Source organism: Camarhynchus parvulus, chromosome 20, assembly GCF_901933205.1.
Source record: "Camarhynchus parvulus chromosome 20, STF_HiC, whole genome shotgun sequence".
Lineage (NCBI taxonomy): Eukaryota > Metazoa > Chordata > Aves > Passeriformes > Thraupidae > Camarhynchus > Camarhynchus parvulus.
Window position 1 is genome coordinate 5,762,837 of NC_044590.1, and position 20,358 is coordinate 5,783,194.

The 20,358-nt window shown below is 40.4% G+C and overlaps 1 protein-coding gene across 8 annotated transcripts; it reads left to right on the forward strand.

The window, feature by feature from the left end:
• ARFGAP1 (ADP ribosylation factor GTPase activating protein 1) lies at positions 1 to 20,358 on the forward strand. 8 transcript variants are annotated; one of them, XM_030963127.1, is made up of 15 exons: positions 1 to 137; positions 356 to 493; positions 3,942 to 4,005; positions 4,849 to 4,958; positions 5,937 to 6,108; positions 7,026 to 7,126; positions 7,779 to 7,865; positions 8,368 to 8,464; positions 9,818 to 9,874; positions 10,068 to 10,100; positions 11,284 to 11,313; positions 13,087 to 13,143; positions 14,452 to 14,511; positions 15,564 to 15,640; positions 16,096 to 20,358. In XM_030963127.1, exons 3-15 carry the CDS (start codon positions 3,946 to 3,948, stop codon positions 16,421 to 16,423), a joined length of 1,269 nt encoding a protein of 422 aa, XP_030818987.1. In that variant the 5' UTR covers positions 1 to 137; positions 356 to 493; positions 3,942 to 3,945; the 3' UTR covers positions 16,424 to 20,358. The 8 variants fall into 8 exon arrangements, with proteins under 8 accessions (XP_030818987.1, XP_030818981.1, XP_030818980.1 ...); XM_030963121.1 differs by lacking the exon at positions 11,284 to 11,313 and having other exon boundaries at positions 329 to 493; positions 16,093 to 20,358; XM_030963120.1 differs by lacking the exon at positions 11,284 to 11,313 and having other exon boundaries at positions 16,093 to 20,358.

The following is a 20,358-nucleotide window of genomic DNA, read 5'->3' on the forward strand; positions in this document are numbered from 1 at the left end:
TCGGCGGCGCCGGGCGGGACCGGGCCGCGGCCGGGTTTGGGATCGGCAGCGGGTTCAGGACTGGCACCGGGATCAGGACTGGCACCGGGATCAGGACCGGGACCGAGACAGGGGCAACAGTATTGCTCAGGATCGTGGTGCGTCCCCGTGGCTCCCCGCGCCGGGGCTCGCCGTGCCGGGGCCGCCTGTGTCCCCCAGCGCAGCGCTGAGGTGGCGGCGCTCGGGCCCGGCCCCCGCACTGTCACACAGGACGGTGCCGAGGGCGGGCGAGGTGCGGGTGCCAGGCTGGCGTGACGGGCAGGAGGCATCACCCTGCCTGCTATTTCAGCTATTTCTGCGTTATTTTCTTGCCTAGAAAGCAGAGGCCGGAGGGCTCGGCGGAACCCGGCCATGTTCTGAGAGAGGCTGCAGGACGCCGCTGGGATCCGGGTAGCGCAGGTGTGCCCGAAGGAATCGCCCTTCTCTCGGCCCTGCGAGGCGCTGGGTGAGGCGGGTGAGTGTAAAACCTCTCGGCTTTAAAAGTATGCACCGGTCTTTGATGTATTTGCGAAGGAGAACCGTGCCAGCTCCACGGAGATGGGCGCAGTGTGAGATTGCAAAGGTTTCTTCAGCCTCTGTGGCCTTTTCGCACTGGTGGGACTCGCAGGGAGCCTTCAGGACCATGAAGTCACCAGGCCACGTCACCTGCTGACTCTCCGTGTGCTGAATTGCAAAGCTCTTTGCAGGTTGGCTCTGAATTTGATGCTGTATCAGAGGAGCAAAGTCCTGTTAGGTGTTATTTCCACTTCCAGTCCACTTCTGCCTTTTTGATTGTTTAGCAAGTTTCTGGTTAGTTTCATAACCAGAAAACTCATATGGTGTATGTCTAGTTTTTGCTCTGGGAGCTGATTGCTTGGGAAATAAGAGTGTGAGATTGATCTGTGTGAAGCTGTCTCTTTCCACTTTGGAACCCTTGTCAAGAATATTTATATTTTTCAATGGAAACTTACTCTGGAAACTAAACATTTGCTTCACTGCTTATGTCCATTTCTACTAGATCAAAACTATGTATATTTCTTTAAGGTGGCTTCTTTCTTGGGTATTTAGTCATGAAACTTAACCAGCACAGTGGTTATATTTATATGTCCAGTCAGTTACCAGGGCTCAGTTTTTTGGTGGTAATCAATGATAATTTGAACCCTTAAAGCTTTGTAGAAAAATCATTAAAAGTAAGCTAGGCATCTCTAAAGATATTACCTATTAGAAAGCTTAGAACAGGACATTTTTATTTTGTCCTTTATTTCCAAATGCTTTGGTGGAGGAGGACAAGATGAAAAGCTGGTGCCTTTAGTTACCTCCTCCTTTTCTTGGTTGTCGTGGTGTGGGTGAAGCTCTGCCTTCCCACCAGACAGACATGATTTGGGCAGGGGACTTGGTGCATGTGGGGTGGGTGTATATTCAGACTGCAATTGGCCAAAGTCTTTCAGTTTTTGTTTAAAAAAAGGTAGTTATGGCAGAACCAAAAGCAATCACTTCCTCTGTCACCTTGGAGCTGGAGATCTGAAACTTGTGTATAAGCCCTGAAGGGGGCTGGATATTGGCTGTTGGAGGATGGATGTAACTTTCTGCTTTGTAGACAATTCCTGGCATGTGCAGAGTTGGAGTGGGAAGAGGTTTTCCTGTTCAGCTCCAGCAGTGCTCATCTGCCATTGTGGCTGGAAGGCCTCTGCATGTAGACTGCCTCTGTTGGTTATTCTGATTGAAAACCCGTGAAAAGGGAGGAAAAGTGATAAAGGAAGGGTAGGGGTAAGAGGATTGAACATCCAGCCTAAGAGAGGAGCTTTGGAAGCTGTCAGTAACGTACAGGAAGATGCTGGGGAAATTCATTCCTGAGGAAGAGATGTTGACATGCAAAGAGCAAGCAGCAATAATGGCAGAGAGGAGGGCCCAGAGGGTACACTGTTGTCTGTCTGGCTATTCCTGCAGAGTTATTTACTTAATTTTTCTGCTGCAGAGGAAGAATTCTATTATCTCACCAGGGACAGATAGTGGAATTGAAGACAGAGACTGGGAGTCATATAAATGTGTTTATGATTGTTATTTAGAACATGAGAAAATGCATATAGTGCTATCTCCCTCCCTGCTCACATGCACATGAGTAAGTCAAGGAAGGCTAAATGTTATTGGAATGCTGTTGGAAAAAGTGTGTTTCATTATATGAGGAGTCACTTGACACACTTTCATTCTCCTGTTTTTAAAGTTACACAATTTTATTAGATTATTGATAAAAATAACTGTGCTCAGTTTTATTTTAATGCAGGATGCAGGAAGATTTTATTCACCACTATTTGTAGTAACTTCTATCACAATTACCTGGTTTTGCCCAATAAAAAGTAATTAAGGCTGAAAAAGTGGCACATTCTAAACATCAGCGAAAGCACTTCACCTTAAATTCCACAGAATTAAGCATTTGTCAGCAAGATGTTTACAGAGGAATAAGTGCTTTGGATAAAAAGCAGTGACTTCTGCTACGAACACCCTCTGCTTTTAGCAGTGGCAATACGTAGGTTCAACACGGAGCTTTTTCTTTTCTGAGTCATGGTATCTTAGTGGGTGATGCACAGAACTATTTATTGTACTGCTTTGGTTTAGGGGTTGAACTTGATGTCAGTCATACAAATGCAATTTTTCCTTACCTGGAGCATTTTACCTTTTTAACCACCCTTCCTTTATTTGTTAAATATACATCCTTCCTCCATCCCCTAGGGCTGTTGTATGTAATAATCATTTTCCTTTTAATATTATTGTCAGCTTGTTAATTTTCTTGATGTTCTAAGGACTTCTGATTATTTATTCAAATAGCACAGAGAACCAGTTGCATAAAGGCATTTTTGCCTCTCACACCACTGTTTGGTGAAAATATCAACCTGCTGTTTTATGCTTTGTATCTGACTGGCCAATAAGCTTGACATTTAGTAGTTGGTGCTGTTTCTAGTCAGCTTGGTGACTTCTGTCTTTTATTACACCTTAGAAGTTTGTTTTCTGGAGTAGCAATGAGAAGATAGAGAGGAAATAAAAAGGGAGAACAGATGTTGTTTATTTAAAGTTAATTTAAATATGATGCTATTAGTTGATAATAGGAATTAATTTTTTTCTAAATTGCAGCCTTATGCTGCACCCTACACTATAGTTTTTCACATCATGAGTGCTTTTTGTACTTTGAGTTTTTCCAGGCTGTTTACTGTGTGTGAATCAAATTTTTTGTCTTAATGTGTATTTTATCCATAGCTTGACACTACTCCCTCCTGTTTTCTGCATCATAAAAATTTGAGTGAGATTATGTGGTCTGCCAGCGAAACATGCCTGTTGAATTACAATATTATTTTGTGTAAAAGGTCCCAATAAATTCCTTAATTTCTTAGAATTCAGTTGACAAACAAACTCAATATTTCTGGAAAATTACAAGTATCATCTAGTAAAGGGCTCTTTTAGCAACATGTTCTGCACTCTGAAGTGTAAGAGTTTCTGCTATTTTTTGCATAGGTCTGATGAGCTGTGTGCATGTGATCTAGTGAAATCATGGATGTTAGGAAGTGCTTTCAGGAAGGGTAGTGGATGGGCCTGGGAGCAGCAGCCAGTAGAGTTTGTTTTGATACCACTTGTGTCACAGAAGAATTCCTGTGTTTATCACCCCCTGACCACTTTTCAACCATGACTGAATTACACCTTTCCACTGATGAAATTAAGATGGATAAATCACCCTAAAAGTGCAAAGTAAATGGAAAAAAAAAGATTATGGGGTTTATGGTGGTTTGGTTTGTCTGTTTTTCCTCTGCAGCTGGTTGTGAGTCAGTGGTTTAGATTCCAGGCTCTTTGTCACAGAGCTGTGCTTGTGAGGTACCGAGCATCCTACCAACATCAAATCCCTAATCATGACTTCGTTTCTTTTTCTCCCTTTGCAGAATCATGGCAAGTCCAAGAACAAGGAAAGTCCTCAAGGAAGTCAGAGCACAAGATGAGAACAATGTGAGGAAATTATGATCTTTAGATCAGTTTTGTAGAATTGCATTTGCTTTTTACCTACTCCAGATGTGCACTGAGGTCTGCTACAGCTGCTGTTGTCTTTGTGCTGTGGCTCGCTAATGCTAACATAGGAATTTGGATATCTCATGTATGCATTACAATGCATTGTTGCATATTTGGCACAAGTATTTCAGAAGTTCTAGTAATGCTGGAACCCCTGGGGTCTTTTCAACAAGTGGTGTCTGGGGCACAACTTAAATTAAAATAGTCCATTTCAAGTAGCTTGATTATACCTTAAATATGATAGTCCACAGAAAGATTCACTTTTATTTATACCAATACATTAAATCTTGAGTGGTGAATCTGATCATAAAACTGAAGTTGTTGCACTGTATGAGCAATAAAGCTATTTCTAAAGGAAAAATTCTGTTTAGATCTGCTACCGTTTACTGCCAAACTGAAGTGTGACTGAAAAAATGTTCCAAACTTTAAATATTGCATTTTTATTTTACCAAGGAAACCTCAAGAATTCAGTTTGGTTACTTTCTTTCAAGGCAATGGAAATGAAATCAAAATTAATTCTTTGCATGGTAATTTCCATTTGCTTGTCTGTATTTCCTCCCTGGTTTTTGGTAGTTGGTGCAGTAATTTTTATAATCTAAGCAGCAGAAATAAATATCTGAAAGAAGTTTATGATAGCAGGAAAGGTGTTTCCAAACACTAAGAACCCTTCCTTCTGAAATTATTTTTGGTGTGTGATGTTCTCATGATTTGCCTTTTTGAGCTGTGAAAACTTCTCGTGGACAGTGATGACAGATTGCGGAAGTAACTGTTTTTCTGTCACAGGTCTGTTTTGAATGTGGTGCATTTAACCCCCAGTGGGTGAGTGTGACCTATGGAATTTGGATCTGTCTGGAGTGCTCAGGAAAACACCGAGGCTTGGGAGTTCACCTCAGGTCAGCCTTTCCAACACACCATGGACTGAGTTGCATTACCTCAGGGTTCATTATGGCTCTGAACAGCATGTGTTGGTTTGGAATGTATAGGATGTCTCGAATCCAGCATTTCACTGGCAGTTTTGCTTCATGCTCCTCTCCAAAGTCAGCTTTGCTCTCTGTCCCTTGTCTGTAATTAGTTGCTTATAAAACTAGTCTAAAAAACAGCTTTATTCTGTTCAGGTTTCTTTTTTTTTTTTTTTTGTAATATAAATGATAGTTTTCGTTGTTTTCCAAGAACTGTGCTCAGCTGACATGGGGATCTATGGAATAAGAACTATTTGGGGTTCTGGAGAGCCCATAGGGTCAGAGCAGGGAACAGTTACTCACATGAGGAAAGGAGAGGAAGTCCAGGAGGGAAATCACCAAAGCAAGGAGGCCATTCAGAAGTACATTCTTTGCTTTTCCAGGGGTGATTTGAAGCTCATTAGTGAGTAGAAGTTGCATAGGAAAAGAGCCTTTGAACTGTTCTGTATGTGGCATGGAAGAAAACATGAAATTTCTGAGATGAGGACATAGAATCGTAGAATTTCCAAGGTTGGAAAAGACGTCTAAGATCATCAAGTCCAACCATCAAAATACATGATAACAGACAGAAAAAGAAAATTGCAGAGTGAAGTATGGGAAAAGTTTCTGTTACATAGTGGGCTAGATTAATTTCTGGACTTTGAAGGAAGTTGCTTTTTCAGTCACTTGCCTTCTGTTGACTGTCTCCTTTAAATGCCAATAAATGACATGATTTTGGCTTATTTCAGTAAGGGTCTGCCCACCTTCTTATGATGATCTGTCTTTCTGTACTGCGAGAGTGTTCTCGAAGATGTTTATACTCTCAACTTTTGAGATAGGTTGTAATAAGATTTTTTTCTGTCACTGTTGATACAGCATGAAATTATAACAAGCTGTGATCTAAATTTTATTTTTTTTAAACCTGCTTTTCAGTTTTGTGCGTTCTGTGACCATGGACAAGTGGAAGGATATTGAGCTGGAGAAAATGAAAGCTGGAGGTAACAGCAAATTCCGACAGTTCTTGGAGTCTCAAGATGATTATGATCCATGCTGGACAATGCAAGAGAAATACAACAGCAAAGCTGCAGCTCTGTTTAGAGACCAGGTAGGCTCAGTTTTAAGTGTTTTCTCACCCCCGTGATCTGAAAATATCAATGTGTTTTGTAAGCACTTGGTTTTGAAAGGAGGGAAATTGCAATTTTTTGAACCTCTGCAGTGGTTCCTGAAAAGGTAAATGTGAGAGATGTGAAATCCTGGAAGAGTTAATGTAAACCTGAATGAGTTCATGGCTCAAGTATTCATCAGAAGAGAAAAGGAATGTTGTCCTGCCAGGGAGATAAGGTGGGGTTAGGAAAGAGTGTCTTGGGCAGGCAGGAGCTTTTCTGGACTAACTTCCTTATTTTGAGTAACTCTCTCTAATTTAGCCCAAGGTTATCCCAAGGGTCTGGTACCTCAGAGCTGGCAGTCCAGGACTGTCCTCTTGGGACCCTAAAGGTCTTAGAGTGCTTCTTCCAAAGTCTTGTAAGAGTTTTCTATTGAAATTTTCATTTCTGCTTTTAGCTGAGATAGCTCTGATTTTCAGTGCTGCTGTTTGTTGCAGCTGTTTAGTCAGTGGAGCTGTCTCAGTTCTCAGTTCACTACCTCAGCTGTACAGTTCTATGCAAAGTGATTTGATAAATCTTTAGTGTATGTAGTAACATACAACAATAATGCAGTTCTGTTCCTCCATTACTCTGTGATTAGTGCTTACATCTCTACATTAATCCAATCTTTCCTCTTCAAACCAAACCTGCCTCTTTGAGGAAATTGTCTAATTTTCTATTTCAGTTGCCTGAAATAAAACCAGTGTTCTATTCAACATCACAACCTGGGAGTCAGAAAAAAAAAATCGGTTTCTTGTGAAAAAAAGTTAAGTGATCCAGCAGCAAATTGGAAAAATGACCTGTCCTTGTGTTACAGAAGCAGTTTATAATTTGTATGAAATCTCTGACTTGTCATTCTTGACTATTCTGCCTCTTGTAGGTAGCTACATTGGCTGAAGGCAAGGAGTGGTCCATTGAAACTTCTCCTGCCAGGAACTGGACCCCACCTCAGCCTAAAATGTCTCTGTCTTCTGCTCACCGGTACGTGCCCTGCTTACCCTGCTACTGTTGGTACAGGTACAGCATCAGATACAGACACAGCATCAAAACCTGATGGTTTCATATCTGCTGGGTTTACCCTGTTGCTGCTGGTATCTGAACAAGCTGAAGTTATGGAGTATGAGGTAACAGGACTTTGTTTGTGTAATAATTCTCACCCCCTGCACCTAAACCATGGCAGAGAGAATTGAGAGCAGGGAAGAAGCCGTGCTTGTTTTATCCTGACTTGCAGTGCACCTGAAATTAGACATTTGTGTCACTCACAGGTAGTGACACACCTTAACTGTGGTGCTGTGCCAGTTTGGGATTGGATGCCAGGGAAAAAGAAACAGACTTTTCCCTTCTGCTGCTAATTACCAGGGGAGCATCTGTACCACAGCAATTCTGTTGTTCTGCTTTTGCATGTAGTGTTTGTTATTGTGGGCACTAAAGATCCTAGTTAACTGCAAAAGCAGTTGTAAATCAAAGGAACAAGAGCTTCATGCCTTTTAGTGGTTGCATTAGAGTTCTCTTCTTGATAGATGAAATAAATAATCAATTTCTAACCTGTATTATGGTGATATACATCAAGCTGTACTGCTGAGCTGGTGGGTTTTGCTTAACATGGCTGTGATTCTTCAATGTTTTATTTCAGTTCTGCTGGACAATCTCAGACTGCAACTGCCTCTTCTGACAAGGCTTTTGAAGACTGGTTAAATGATGATGTCAGCTCTTACCAAGGGTAATGCAATATTTACTGACTTTCTGAGTGCCTCTCCCTTTAGCGTAACAAAATATTTGAAGCATTGAAGAAAAAGTTTGTAACTCCAAATGTTATTGTGGTGGGTCCCAAACCAGGGAATTCTGATTGTATGTTGTACCTTACAGTGATTTGAGTTAAACAGAGGCATTTATAAAGCTTCTTTCATTCCTTTTCTTATTTTCATGTGTCACTTTATTAGGATTTACTCAACTTTCTGATGTCACTGATTTGTTAAACCTGGAGAATCATTAAGACCACATTAGCTTGCACAGAGGAAATTATATTGTCCTAGGATTCCTCAGTGGATCCTTGGTGTTTTTATGAAGTGAGTAGTTTTGTATTTTGGGTGCTGGGTGCTACAGGACTTTCTTTTCCAGGTGCAAAAACAATTGTCATCCTTCCATGCTTTTCAGTTCTTGTTTAATGTTTTTAATGGCTGCATGCTGATACAAGAACTGTTTATTCCTTTTCCCTGTGGCAGTGGCCAAGAGAATCGCTATGTGGGCTTTGGGAACACAGTAAACCCTCCAAAAAAAGAGGATGACTTCCTGAATAATGCCATGTCCTCATTGTACTCGGTAAGGAATTGCTTGGAACTTTCTGAATTACTGTTCTCTTCTGGTTTAGCCCCTGGTATGGGAGAATATGAATGGAGAGGAGAAACTAAAGACTGCAGGTGGATATGGAGAGATGCAGAGTATTGGTTGTATTCTCAAAGAGTGAAGATGATACTGGTGGACTTTAACAGGCAAAATGGAGAAACTTGAGCAGAACTAAGAATTATGTCTGGTATCAGTTCATAGAAATAAGTGAGGATATAGCAATGGATTAAGAAATAATAATCAAGGGGGCTGAAGGTAAAAAATGTAATTACCTGTAAAGAATATCTCTAAATCTGTTAACCATCTTAGGGATGTTCAGAGGAAAACAACTGAAATGTGTGTTTATGTGGGTGCCAGAAGCCCTGAGCAGTGATGAAAACATTTGAAATACTTATGACAGGGTGTGAAGAGATAACAGCATATGGCTGAACAGTTGTCGTGATTCAAGTAGAGATAGTGAAAGATGCATTGTTGAAATAAAATGGGAATAAAGTCAGAGGCAGTCAGGGCCATACTGCTGCTTTGATAGGCTCAAAGTCACAGTGCTGAACATTGTTTGGAGTTTGGAATCATTTAGAAATACAGTAAGGTGTTCTACCAAGGTTAGTGGCCAACAGCCCTCTGTAGAGCCTTACTACCTAAATACTCACACCAAGTTCCACGGTTTATTTAAAAATAAATAAATGAATAATTTCACTAGAACTTACTAGAGAAAGGTAATGCCTGAGCCTTTGAACAGATTGGTCACCATATTCCAGGTGATCCCACAGGCTGCTTAGTATAGATCAGCTAAATATTTTCTAGGTATCTCACACTTCTAGGCCAGAGAGTTCAGATTAGAAATCACATCTGCAGTGTACTGCAGGTGAGCTAAGACAGCCAAGGAGAGGCAGCACTGTTCCTGTTCCTGGGAGCCGTTCTTTGAGTGCAGGATCTCCCTGAATGTTCTGGCTGGAATGCCCTCGTGTGAGCACAGACACACATTGCAGTGTGTCCTGAAGCTCTGTATTTCTGGGAGGCTGAGTTCCTTGCATGAGTGTTCATCCTGGAGAGGAAAACAATTTGTCTTCCACTGCATGGGATGATTTTTCCCCACACTTGTAGCCATTTTTAGCAGAGTAGCATCTGAAACACTGGCTTGTTCAAATTCACACAAATACTGGAAGTTCATCACTATATTTCAGTTAAATGAGAGGCTCTAATTTTTCTCTCAGTAGCAGGACAAGCTGTATTAGACCATTTTGACTTCAGCTAATTTGTTTTAATGCAAATTAAGTTATTTGCTGTTATTATTCAATGTAACTCATGACTTTCTTGCTTTCTCTAAAGGGATGGAGCAGTTTTACAACTGGAGCAAGCAAAATTGCCTCAGCTGCTAAAGAGGGTGTAAGTAAATAAAATGTGGTTTAGTTAGCAGTGGAATGCCAGAGGTGGTATTAGGGGTATTCTCTTTTCACTGTGAAATTCTGCCAAAGCTCCATTACCTTGGAGAGGATCATGCAGCATTTCTAAATGCATGTCTTTAAAAATCAAAGGGTTTATTCCAGGTAAACCTGCTTGTATTTGCTTCTCTTCACAGGCTACCAGATTTGGATCTCAAGCAAGTCAAAAGGTGATTATAGATTTAGCTCTTACTCCATCTAATTGTCTTTAAGTGCCATGTGTGTGCCTGCACCAATTGACTTAGATTTGATCATCAGCAGACCAGTGTGCTTTTCCTTCTTAGTGCACAGTAGTGTTTAGTTCTAGCTTTTAATTCCATGGGAATTGCAATCAGCTGCAGTGATCAAATTAAGCAAGAGATAAACAGGGATACTCCACTCTTTGTTCTTGTTTGATGTGTTGGAGAGGCTGCAGAGCTTGCAAACTTAACATACTCCTGGTTTACTTCTGTGAATCTTAAATGTGGTCCAGATTGAAGCGGTTTTCTTTAGTGATGCAATACAATGCAAGCCAGCTTCCCATGGCTAAAGCCTAATAAGATGTTACAAGTGTGAACTGCTCAATATTATTAATAAATCTACTTGCTTGTGTGTGTTTTAAAAAGTAGCAATGACAAAAGGATTTCATTTATCAAACTGGGGTTAAAACAGAGATAGTCAGACCTGATTACACAGAGCTCTGAGATATGCAACATCTGTCTGCAAGGACAAGTTTTAAATTCAAATGTAAAAGTGATAAAAGAATGTGGTTCTTAATTTGTCCAGTTCTGAGTGAGATGCAGATATTTATAGGTGTTCAGAGAGGTCTATGCACTGGGATATTAATCCTTCAAATGGCCAGACTTGGGCATGTTTGCAACAAAAATGTCTTGTTAAAGCACCCAAACTTCCTACTTCAAAGCTTTGAAATTGCTTGGCTTAAGAAAAACTAAGTTTTCTACAGGTCTTCCTCTTCACTCCCTCTGGCAGTTCTCCTTTTGTAATAAAAGCTGCTCTTTCTTTAGTATTATTAATAACTATAATATTAAGTTTAAAAGCTCATCACATCTACTGACAAGGACTACAGCAACATGATACTCTGCAATCTAAGCTGTGTTACTAAAGGTTAAATTTTGTTCCTGAAACTTCTGACCCTTTGCAGAACAGATTTAACACATTTTTGATGCACTACATTGGTTAAAAGTTTATATGGGACCCAGTGACCAAACACATTTCACTGTTTCTCTTGTCAGTAGATGTTAAAAGTTGAAAAAGGTTCATGATACTTAACTTGCCTGAAAAAATGCTGCCAATTTTTTGCTAAAAGCTGCTTCTACCTTCCTTGCTCTTTTCTCTTTTGCTCTCTGGGTAAAGTTTTGGGGCTACAAGCAGCAGCCAGAGCCGGTAACACCCTCACATCTGTTCTTGTGCATGGACTCCTTGTCTGTTCGTGCTGAATATGTGCATTTGCTCCTGAGCTGTCTTTTCTTTCTCTGCCTTACATCAAACCTGTTTAGAATAATGTTGTGTGTTTTGTATGGTAACATTTCTTCAAACCTACTTAAAATTTGTGAAGTTGGATAGAGATACCTAAGCTGTGCACTGTCTGAAAGTTGACTGTGCTGCTGTCCACACTCTGATGATTTCAGGATTTCTGTTTGCATGTCTGCCCCAGGAATGTGCCAAGAGCTGGGTGTTGCTGGAAGGCAGACACTTGAATGAGGTGTTTGTTATGGTGGTTAAAGTGCTGTCTTAAATTCAGCAATAGGAAGGAAGGATGAAGGGATTTAGATGAAAATACAGTTATACCCAAATCTTTCATTTCCACATCTACAAAATTATGTGGCTGAGTAAGAGATCAGATAAGAATTCTTCCTAATTCTACCAGTGACTCCACTTGGACACCCAAACTGTTAGTCTGGGTGTGTTACACTCCTTATTACCAAACATAAACACTTTGCTGGGTTCAGTAGACTCCAGAGGGTTTTTCAAAGGTGAGAACACCCCCTTCTTGTTTTTCTTAAACACTTTGTAGCCTCACTTCCAAAGGTAACAATCCCTTTGTGATTTGCATTCATGTTTCTCACTAGGTGGAAGTGGGATTTCCTTTTTCCTTTGCTTCTCAAAGAATTTTTATCCTGTAAAGAGTAGAAGTACTGGAGCTAATGGCTGAGAAAAGGGGAGATCCAGGGAATGCTGTGTCTTAGGGAAGGGCTTCTTACACACCTGGGAGTCTGAGGAGGAAAGATGTTGGAGGTGCACCATTCCCAGGAAGAACATGAGTGAAGACTCAAGCCCTGAGCAATGGTAGTCAAATATGGACCCTTAGGAAATCAAACTTAATTCTTGGCATATTGGCCCTTTTGGATTAACCAGGAGAATTCTGGAGGCACTCAGTATGATATGGCACTTCTGAAGAAAGTTTAAATCTTTAAAGGCTTATCATAGTAGTAGGGCAAGGAATTATTTCAAACTCTTCTAAACTTGCTGTCCTTGTCAGCTTTGCCTTATGAAAGTAATTTTGTGACTTGGACTGTGGGCTTACATTTTTGTAAGCTGCCTCTGAAGTACAATATCCTTGTGCATCTTGTTCTGGATTGCAACAGATTTCTGCAGTTCATTGTTTTTTCTCCCTGCAAACCTGGAGCTTTAAAGAAAATAACAAAAATCTTCTGTCACAGCTTTGGCTCTTGTGTTTTGCTCAGAACTACTAACAGATGATAATTGGAGCACTACAAGAAAGAGACACTGAGGGAAAATCAGCCAAAAAGATCTACTTCTAGGAGTAATTTAATTAGTATGGAAAAATAAGGGGGGATGAGGACAGTTCTTCCAAATATTCAGCTGCAGGCATTAGCAAGGGGCCCATCCTCAAAACTGTTGCTGGTTGCACCATTGCTTCTGCTTCCAGTGCAAGTTCAGACTTTGCTTGGGCTCTGGGCATCTATTGCCATGTGTATCTGATTTTAATTTCTTGTCTTTTAATGTCTTCTGCAGCACTTTGTGTGTGCTTTTCAGCTTTTCATTCTGCTTGTATGAATCGAAGCTAAAGGCTTCCTGTGTTTTTGGAGATACTGCTGAGAAATGAGCCTGCAGAAGTTGGTGGCTGTGGGTTTTTATTGGTTTTTCTTTTAAAGAAATTATAACTGACTTTGTTTTTGTTTTGCTTTTAAATAGGCTTCAGAGTTAGGTCAGACATTAAATGAAAATGTTCTCAAACCTGCACAGGAAAAGGTAACTTTGGATCTAGTACATGGCTTGAAGAAAAATGCTTGTGCTCACTCAAGGAATGGTTCATTCCTGCTGCCACAGCTGCCCAGGTTCTCAGGGGGTCTTTTTGTGAAGGGGAGACATCAAACAACTCCCAAGTTAGGCTCCTATAAGAGAAATGTTAATGAGGGGAAACTCCCTGCACCTGCCTCTCTCATGTTCGCCAGCATCTGTCACATTCTCTCTTGTTAGGTACCATTTTATGGATTTCATGCTTTCAATAATGGAAGATGGAACAAGGGGAAAATGCACCCTAAATGGATATAAAATCAGTTGTTTAAATATATATATATATTCCTATCTATTAGTAGTTGTATCTTGGAGTGTTAAGTTCCTAGTGTTTTACCTACCTGCCAGCTTTATTTTAATTCAGTCAAACATCTTTAAGCCATTTGAAGAGAATGTTTTAATCATATTGCAAATTGATTCCTCTTCTATTACCTTTATTAATTTACCGTTCTTTACATGGCATTTCAAATCACAGGAGAAGACTCTAATTGGTTTTCTATTCCCTAGAATTATCCACAGCTTATTTCAGAAGGCTTAGATGCATTATTTTCAGGGTTATATTTTAGGGTGCATTTCCTTGAGCTGCTTTTTATTTTGTAGGACAATTTAATGAGAAATTATGCATTTTGTGTTAAAAAAAAAGAGATCCATTTCCCTTAGGATGTTGTGCTGTTAGTTCTAAATAAGTGTTACTTTCTGAAATAATTATTCTCTGTATGGTTATACAAAATCACTTGCTTTGGAACAACAACAACATTTATTAAGTGGTGAAAGGTACCTGTTGTATTGTGTTCCACCAAAATTCAAAGCCCTTTTAATATTTAAGTAAGCATCTATAAAAGATAGAGAATAAAAGGGATCTGCTACATTTCGAAACACAGTCTTTATATGCAGTGGAATATATTGATAAAGCTTCATGTTTGCAGATGTTTTTTGTACTTGTGTTTTATTGCTCAGCAGTAGTGTAATGATACCTGAACTGTGTTTAAATGATACCTTTCTCAAACTGGGTGTGATACCTTCCTCAAACTGGGTTTTTAGCCACAGAAAATTCCCACAAACTCAAAGGACTGAGCTTCACTCCACTGTAGATCAACAGGCTTCATATATAATTTTCTTAACTTAGTTTTGACTTAAATCTATTTTGATTCAGTTTGGGGTTGGTTTTTTTGACATTTTAGCTGTTAAGCACAAATGAGGCTGTCTGAAGGTTTCAGTAATACTTTGTTTTATGACTAATTACCAATACTTTGGTCCACATAGGTGAAAGAGGGGAAAATATTTGAGGAGGTCACCACGGGGGTATCACAGTTGGCCAGCAAGGTATGAGGTGGCCTGCCTGGCTTTAAGGAGGCCAAACAAGTCAAGCCAGTCTCCATATTCTCATAAAAATAATACAAAACCCCAGTGTAGCTTTGGTCTGTGCTTGTGTTGAATAGAGAAAGTGGAATTTTCAGTAGTCAGCACTTCTGTTGGGGTGTTTAAAGCTGCACAGGCATGATGGTGTCCTCTTAATAATTTGAATGAGGACATGGGGTGATTATAAACAGCAAAGAAAATGTGTGAGGGAATATGGAGACAGCTTGTCTTCCACTGGTACAGTAAAAGCTGCTAATTCTCTTCACCTTTCTCCTTTGCCTTCCGCTGCTCTCGGTGATGTGGTAAGTGTGCCTGAGGCTGCCAAGCACAGAAATCCTGCACAAACTAACAGCTGCTGGGGTAACTTGCATGGTTTTACCCAGGAGTGTGTCTCTTCTAGCACTGGGAAAGTCAGCACTGGAAACTCTTCCATAGACCAACTCAGTGTCTTAGGTTTTGGTACTGTTTGAATAAAATAAATTATGTTACGTGTTCTGTTTAGAGCCTGGAAACTTTCAGGCTGAATTCTGGGATTCATCCTCCCTGTCTCAGAATGGTACCTTCCATGATGTCACTTCTGAAGTTGTATTTCTGATCCAGTTCTAGGACTCAACTTTAGGCCTGTTTTATGTGGGTAGTGAAATAATGCTGAAACAGAGTGAAAGTAGCTGTGTAGAACAGTAGAAATATAAATGCAAGTTGCATTAATCATAAAACATCATTGCTTTCATTAGGTTTCATTTTATGTAAGAACTAATTCCAGTACTTTTGTCAAGGAAGTCTAGGAGAAGATTCAAAAGATGTTACAATTCCCACCTCTTCCAGCAGCACAGTGCTGTCAAATGGATGTTCTTTACATCCACCATGTAACTGCCCATCAGAAACATTAATGAGCTCTGAGTTAAACGTGTTTAATTTGTGGGAACAAGTGGAGGAATTTGTCTGGCTTTTGCTCTTGGACTTGGCAGGGGTGTTGGTTCAGTCCAAATGAATGGAGTGTGTTTTTTTTTCTCTAGGTTCAGGGAGTTGGGAGTAAGGGATGGAGAGATGTCACCACTTTCTTTTCAGGCAAAGCAGATGATAATTCTGACAGGTAATATTTTGTTCTTGCTTTCTATCTCTTTGAACACATAATTTTATCTCCTGTACATTCACTGTAGTATAGTAGTGAAAGGTAATTTTTCAATATTAAGAACTTATTCTGTCTTTGCTGATAGTCCTCCTCTATGTAATAAGGAGGAATTCAATATAATTTTGTTTATAACTGTTTTTAAACTGAGAACAAAGCAGTGCACATATTTTGGTTTAAAATTTACTCCAAATGCACATTCCCTTTCCCTGGGCTCGTTAAATCTCTTAACAAAATCTGTGAATTAGACAACAAGCTTATGTCATATTTAGCTTATTTAGTTCTTCCTTTATCATCAAGGGTTTTTTTAAAGCAAAGAGCAGTAGAAATACAGTTTTCTTTGGGGTCATTTATTTTTACTGTTATGTTTGACATAACTAATTTATTTCTACCTTCCTTTCCCCCCCATCCCCCAGTAGACCAGCTGAGGGAGACAGCTACCAGAACAGTGGAGGGGAGGGCTACCAGAACAATGCTGTAGATCAAAGCTTCTGGGATACCTTTGGCAACTCAGATGCACCAAAAGCTCATAAATCTCCAAGCAGTGAGAGTTGGACCTATGTGGACAATTCCACAGAGAAGAAGAGCTCGGATAGCTGGGACGTGTGGGGCTCGGGAACGGTCTCCAACAAGAACAGTAACAGCGACAGCTGGGAAAACTGGGAGACCAACTGGGAGAACACAGGAGGGGAGAGCAAGACCAGAAAACCTCCTAAGGCAACAAAAAATGCATGGGATGACTTTTAGAACTCTGTTACCCCTGCTCTGCACAGCTGGGAAAGGGAGGCTGTGCTGGTTGATGGAGGGGAGGAAGTTTTACACACACCTGGAGTATCATGGCTGACCTTTCTGATCTGTTTGTGCTTCCCATTCATTCTCCTTCCTTCTGCCCCGGTATAGGGAAAAAAAAAGTAGCATCTGAATCTTTTCTTTCATAAAGGTGGCTCTCCCTTTTTAAGGATAGTGATAAGTATATTCTCCTTGCACTATTGGAGCTGGCTACAGCAACTTTCTTAACACAAATGTTAATGGAGAGAAATCAGTGCAAGGACACTTCCATGGCACAACCTTGCATGTGTAGGTTCATAGGTGTTCATCCAGTCCTCATCTAATTTGAGATTTGGGGTGTTTAATGCAAACAAAGGACAGGGTGTGACTTGGAAAGACAGCCATTGACTGGGCAAGCTGCAGTTGGATACATTGAGTTCCAATGCCTTATGGATTGCTCTGACTACAGGAGGTCTGGCAATTCTAGATGGTCTTTAACATATTTTTTATTGAAGCTTTGTTTTTAAACATTGTGACATTATTTTTTTTTTTAGTAGTTGGAAACTTATTTTTCTCCTTTAGAATTCAGAAGGAATCTAGAGCTAGATAATAATTTGTGTAAACTTAAACGATTGACCTGAGCTCTCAAGGGATATCCAGAATGGCTTTATTTGCCCACCTTACTCAATGGATTGAGTTTGCACTCAACTGTAGTTTCTGATACACAGAAAAGCAAAGCTGTGGTGTTTTCCTTCCTCACCTATGCCCTTGCTGCAGTTTGAGTGTTTTATATACTCTCTTTTTTCTCTTTCTTCCTTCTACCTGTGTAGTATTTTATAAATGCTGTTAAAAAATTAAGTCTTTCTGCTGCTTATGTCCTTCTGGACATCTGTTTGGCAACCTGGCAGTGAAAAAAATAATTATAAAGAAGATTCCAACAAGAAAGAAATGGGTGGAAAATACAAGAACATTGAGGAAAAAGCCTGGCAGCTAGGCCCTTTCAAGATGAGTAGATGTCTGGATTTAATAGTAAAATTTAATTTAAGCAGATGTTTTCCGAACGGTTCTTTAGTGTGTCAAGCTGTATCTCTGTTTCTGTCATATATTTCTCCACATTTTTTCCTGGATCTTGTTAAAGAACACTATTTTGGAAACATGAGAAACTCTTTGTCAGCATTAAGGACTGGAACAGGAGATTCAGTTATGTGTCAGTTTTGACCCAACAAATCTCTTTGCATGACACAAACCATAACTTCTAGAGAAGAGCTGTGACTTTTAACATCAGAGGTGTCATAGGTATCCCATTTTATTGTGGGGGATGGGTTGTGAATGTACCCTCAGCACAAAAACAATCAGCTCACTTGAAAACTTGAATCATTATGTTCTCTGTGGTCTGCTTTTCCAGCATGGGGTTCTTTCTGTGAACCCTGTAGATCCTATTACTTACCTAAAAGCCTTTTCTTTTAAAAACTGGTTAATTTGTTCAACAACCAACTGAAGTTGTTAAAGTTACCATAAATAACACTCCACTTCTTTTACTCCTCACAGAGGTTTTTGAGCAGATAGTAATATCAGCAGTTTAAAAAGGAAAGAAAATTAATTTCCTCATAAGTAGCAGATTTTAAAGGCTTAAGTCTGACTAAAGTAGCTCTGTTTACAGCCTGAGTTGGTATTTCTATTCCTAGGATCTTTCAGATGGTGAACAGAACATTTTTCCAGTCTTCTCTCACCCTGTTTTGTGAGAGTTGGGATTTCTTTTTTCCCCCCTTGCCTCTCCTGAGAGCGTGGTCTGAAGCTCATGGTCTCTGAGCCTCTGCAGCATCCAGAGCTGCTCAGACCCAAGTGCTGCTCCAGGCTCAGCCATTCCCAAGGTGTCCCTGCTGCCACAGACCCTGTGGAAGTGCCAAAGGCACAAGAGCTCTTGGTTTGCAATGCTGCTCATGGTACCATTGGCAGCAGTTCACATCCTGACTAAAACAAGGATTTTTTTTCTACTTTTTCTCCAGTTCCAAGTATAACTTTGTCATAGCTTAGCTGCATGTCAGACATAACTTTGGTTTTTTATGCTTACACCTCTGTTGCCTCCTTGTCAATGTGTCTGCTCCCCAGTCTGAAGCTGGTTCAGCTTCTTCTGTACAAGTTTATTACAGTTTCTCTTTCATAAACCTCCTGAAATGGCTTGTGCCAGGAGAATCTTTATTTCAGTCCACTCACTCAGTGGTATTGTGATGTGTGTGTGCATGTTCTCCTCAGCTGTGAGCTTTGCCTGGGACAAAAGTGGTTTATTTATGTATCACTTGCAGCCACAATTGGCATGAGCCATTTGTTTGTTCTTCTGATTTGATTTTTGTAGCTTTTGAAACTTCTGTGTTCTAAATCAAACAGCCAGAGCCCTGCTCAAGCAGAAGCTTTGGGTAAGGATTTTTCCTCCAGTTGAGGAGGCAAGGACAGAACAGTTGCCATCTCTCTTTCTGCAGTGTTGTAGGGAAGCAACAAAATGCTACAACTGGCAGAAAGATGTTACTGGAAGATCCAAATAAACCGATACAATGGCAGAAGTTGTAACTGCAGACACAAAATCAGTGTGCCAGCTGGTCAGTTTGATGGGCAAATGGGCATTTTTTAATGACTTGTTTGAGCCTGAATGTGTCATCATGCCTTCCAGAGGAGAGGACAAAACAAAGGCATTTTCTTTTTTTGCACACCAACTGTTTTATTGAATTTTACTTATTTTCAGAGTAGGTGGCTGGGAGGTTTCTGCACTGTGAAGAAAATCCCATCAAGTTGCATGTGTGGAGCAAGTGTTTATGAATCAGACTTTTTTATTTTTTAATTCCTCCTCCTCTCCCCAGATCCTCCCCTTTTGGCCTGATGGGGAGCAGAGGCAGTGAGTGCAGGCTGCTGGAGCTGAGGCTGCCTGGCTGAGGGAGGATCCAGCCATGAATCTGAGCGTGTGGGGTGGCAGGGCCAGGGCCAGGGCACCGTGGGCTCTGCTCCCTCTCATCTCACTCCATGAGTCTCAGGTTTAGGTCATACAAACTGCCAGGAGATGTGCAGGAGGTGAAATTGCTGCACCAATTGGACATTGCAATGGCTGGTTCAAATCCCCTGGGGACCCAGCTTTTATTTCTTTGTATGGCTTCAGCTTTGGAAAATACAGAGCAGCTGGATTCCTGCAGGTGGTCTGATACAAGAAAAATGTCAAATCAAACTAAGTGCCACTTGCAAAACAGTGAAAGTCTTGGAGAGTGCTCCCAAACATAATCCTGGGAGTTAGGGATTATTTTTAAATGTTTTATTTGTGTATTGAAACCTATTAATAATTAGTACAATTCAAGAAGTGCTTGGCCAGCTCTCCCTCATGGTTGAGACCTCAAGGATAATGCTGCTGCTTTTATTTTCCAGGCCAGACTGTAACATTCCATGGGTTCATAATGTACTTGTCAGTGTAATGGTCTGTGCAATAATTTAACAAGTGTAGATAAAACCTTTGTTTAATCCAGGATACATTTAAAGATACAGTGGTCCTTTTGGAGAGTAGCAGTCCACACAAGTATTTCAGTTCTTAGCTTATTCTGGCTGAAATACTAAATTTCAGTGACCCAGGTAAAAGTTTGAGCAATCAGTGATTTAAACAGAAATCAGGAAACATTTCCATGGCCATTATTAAGAGTTTGATCGTAATGGCTGAGTGGCCTCTAGCTGCAGAACCCTCTTTCATTTCCATGCCAGCAGAAACTTGGTCAGTCTGGAGTACTGTATCTTTAATTTTCCTGCTGTGTTTTTTTGTGAAGTTCACAGGAACGGCAATTTCAGTGAACACTATTCATTGTTCTGTAGAGTGGTTCTGGACTTGAACTGCAGTGTCATCTTTTAAAGAGTATTCTAATAAAGCAAAGAGATCTGGAGCAGAA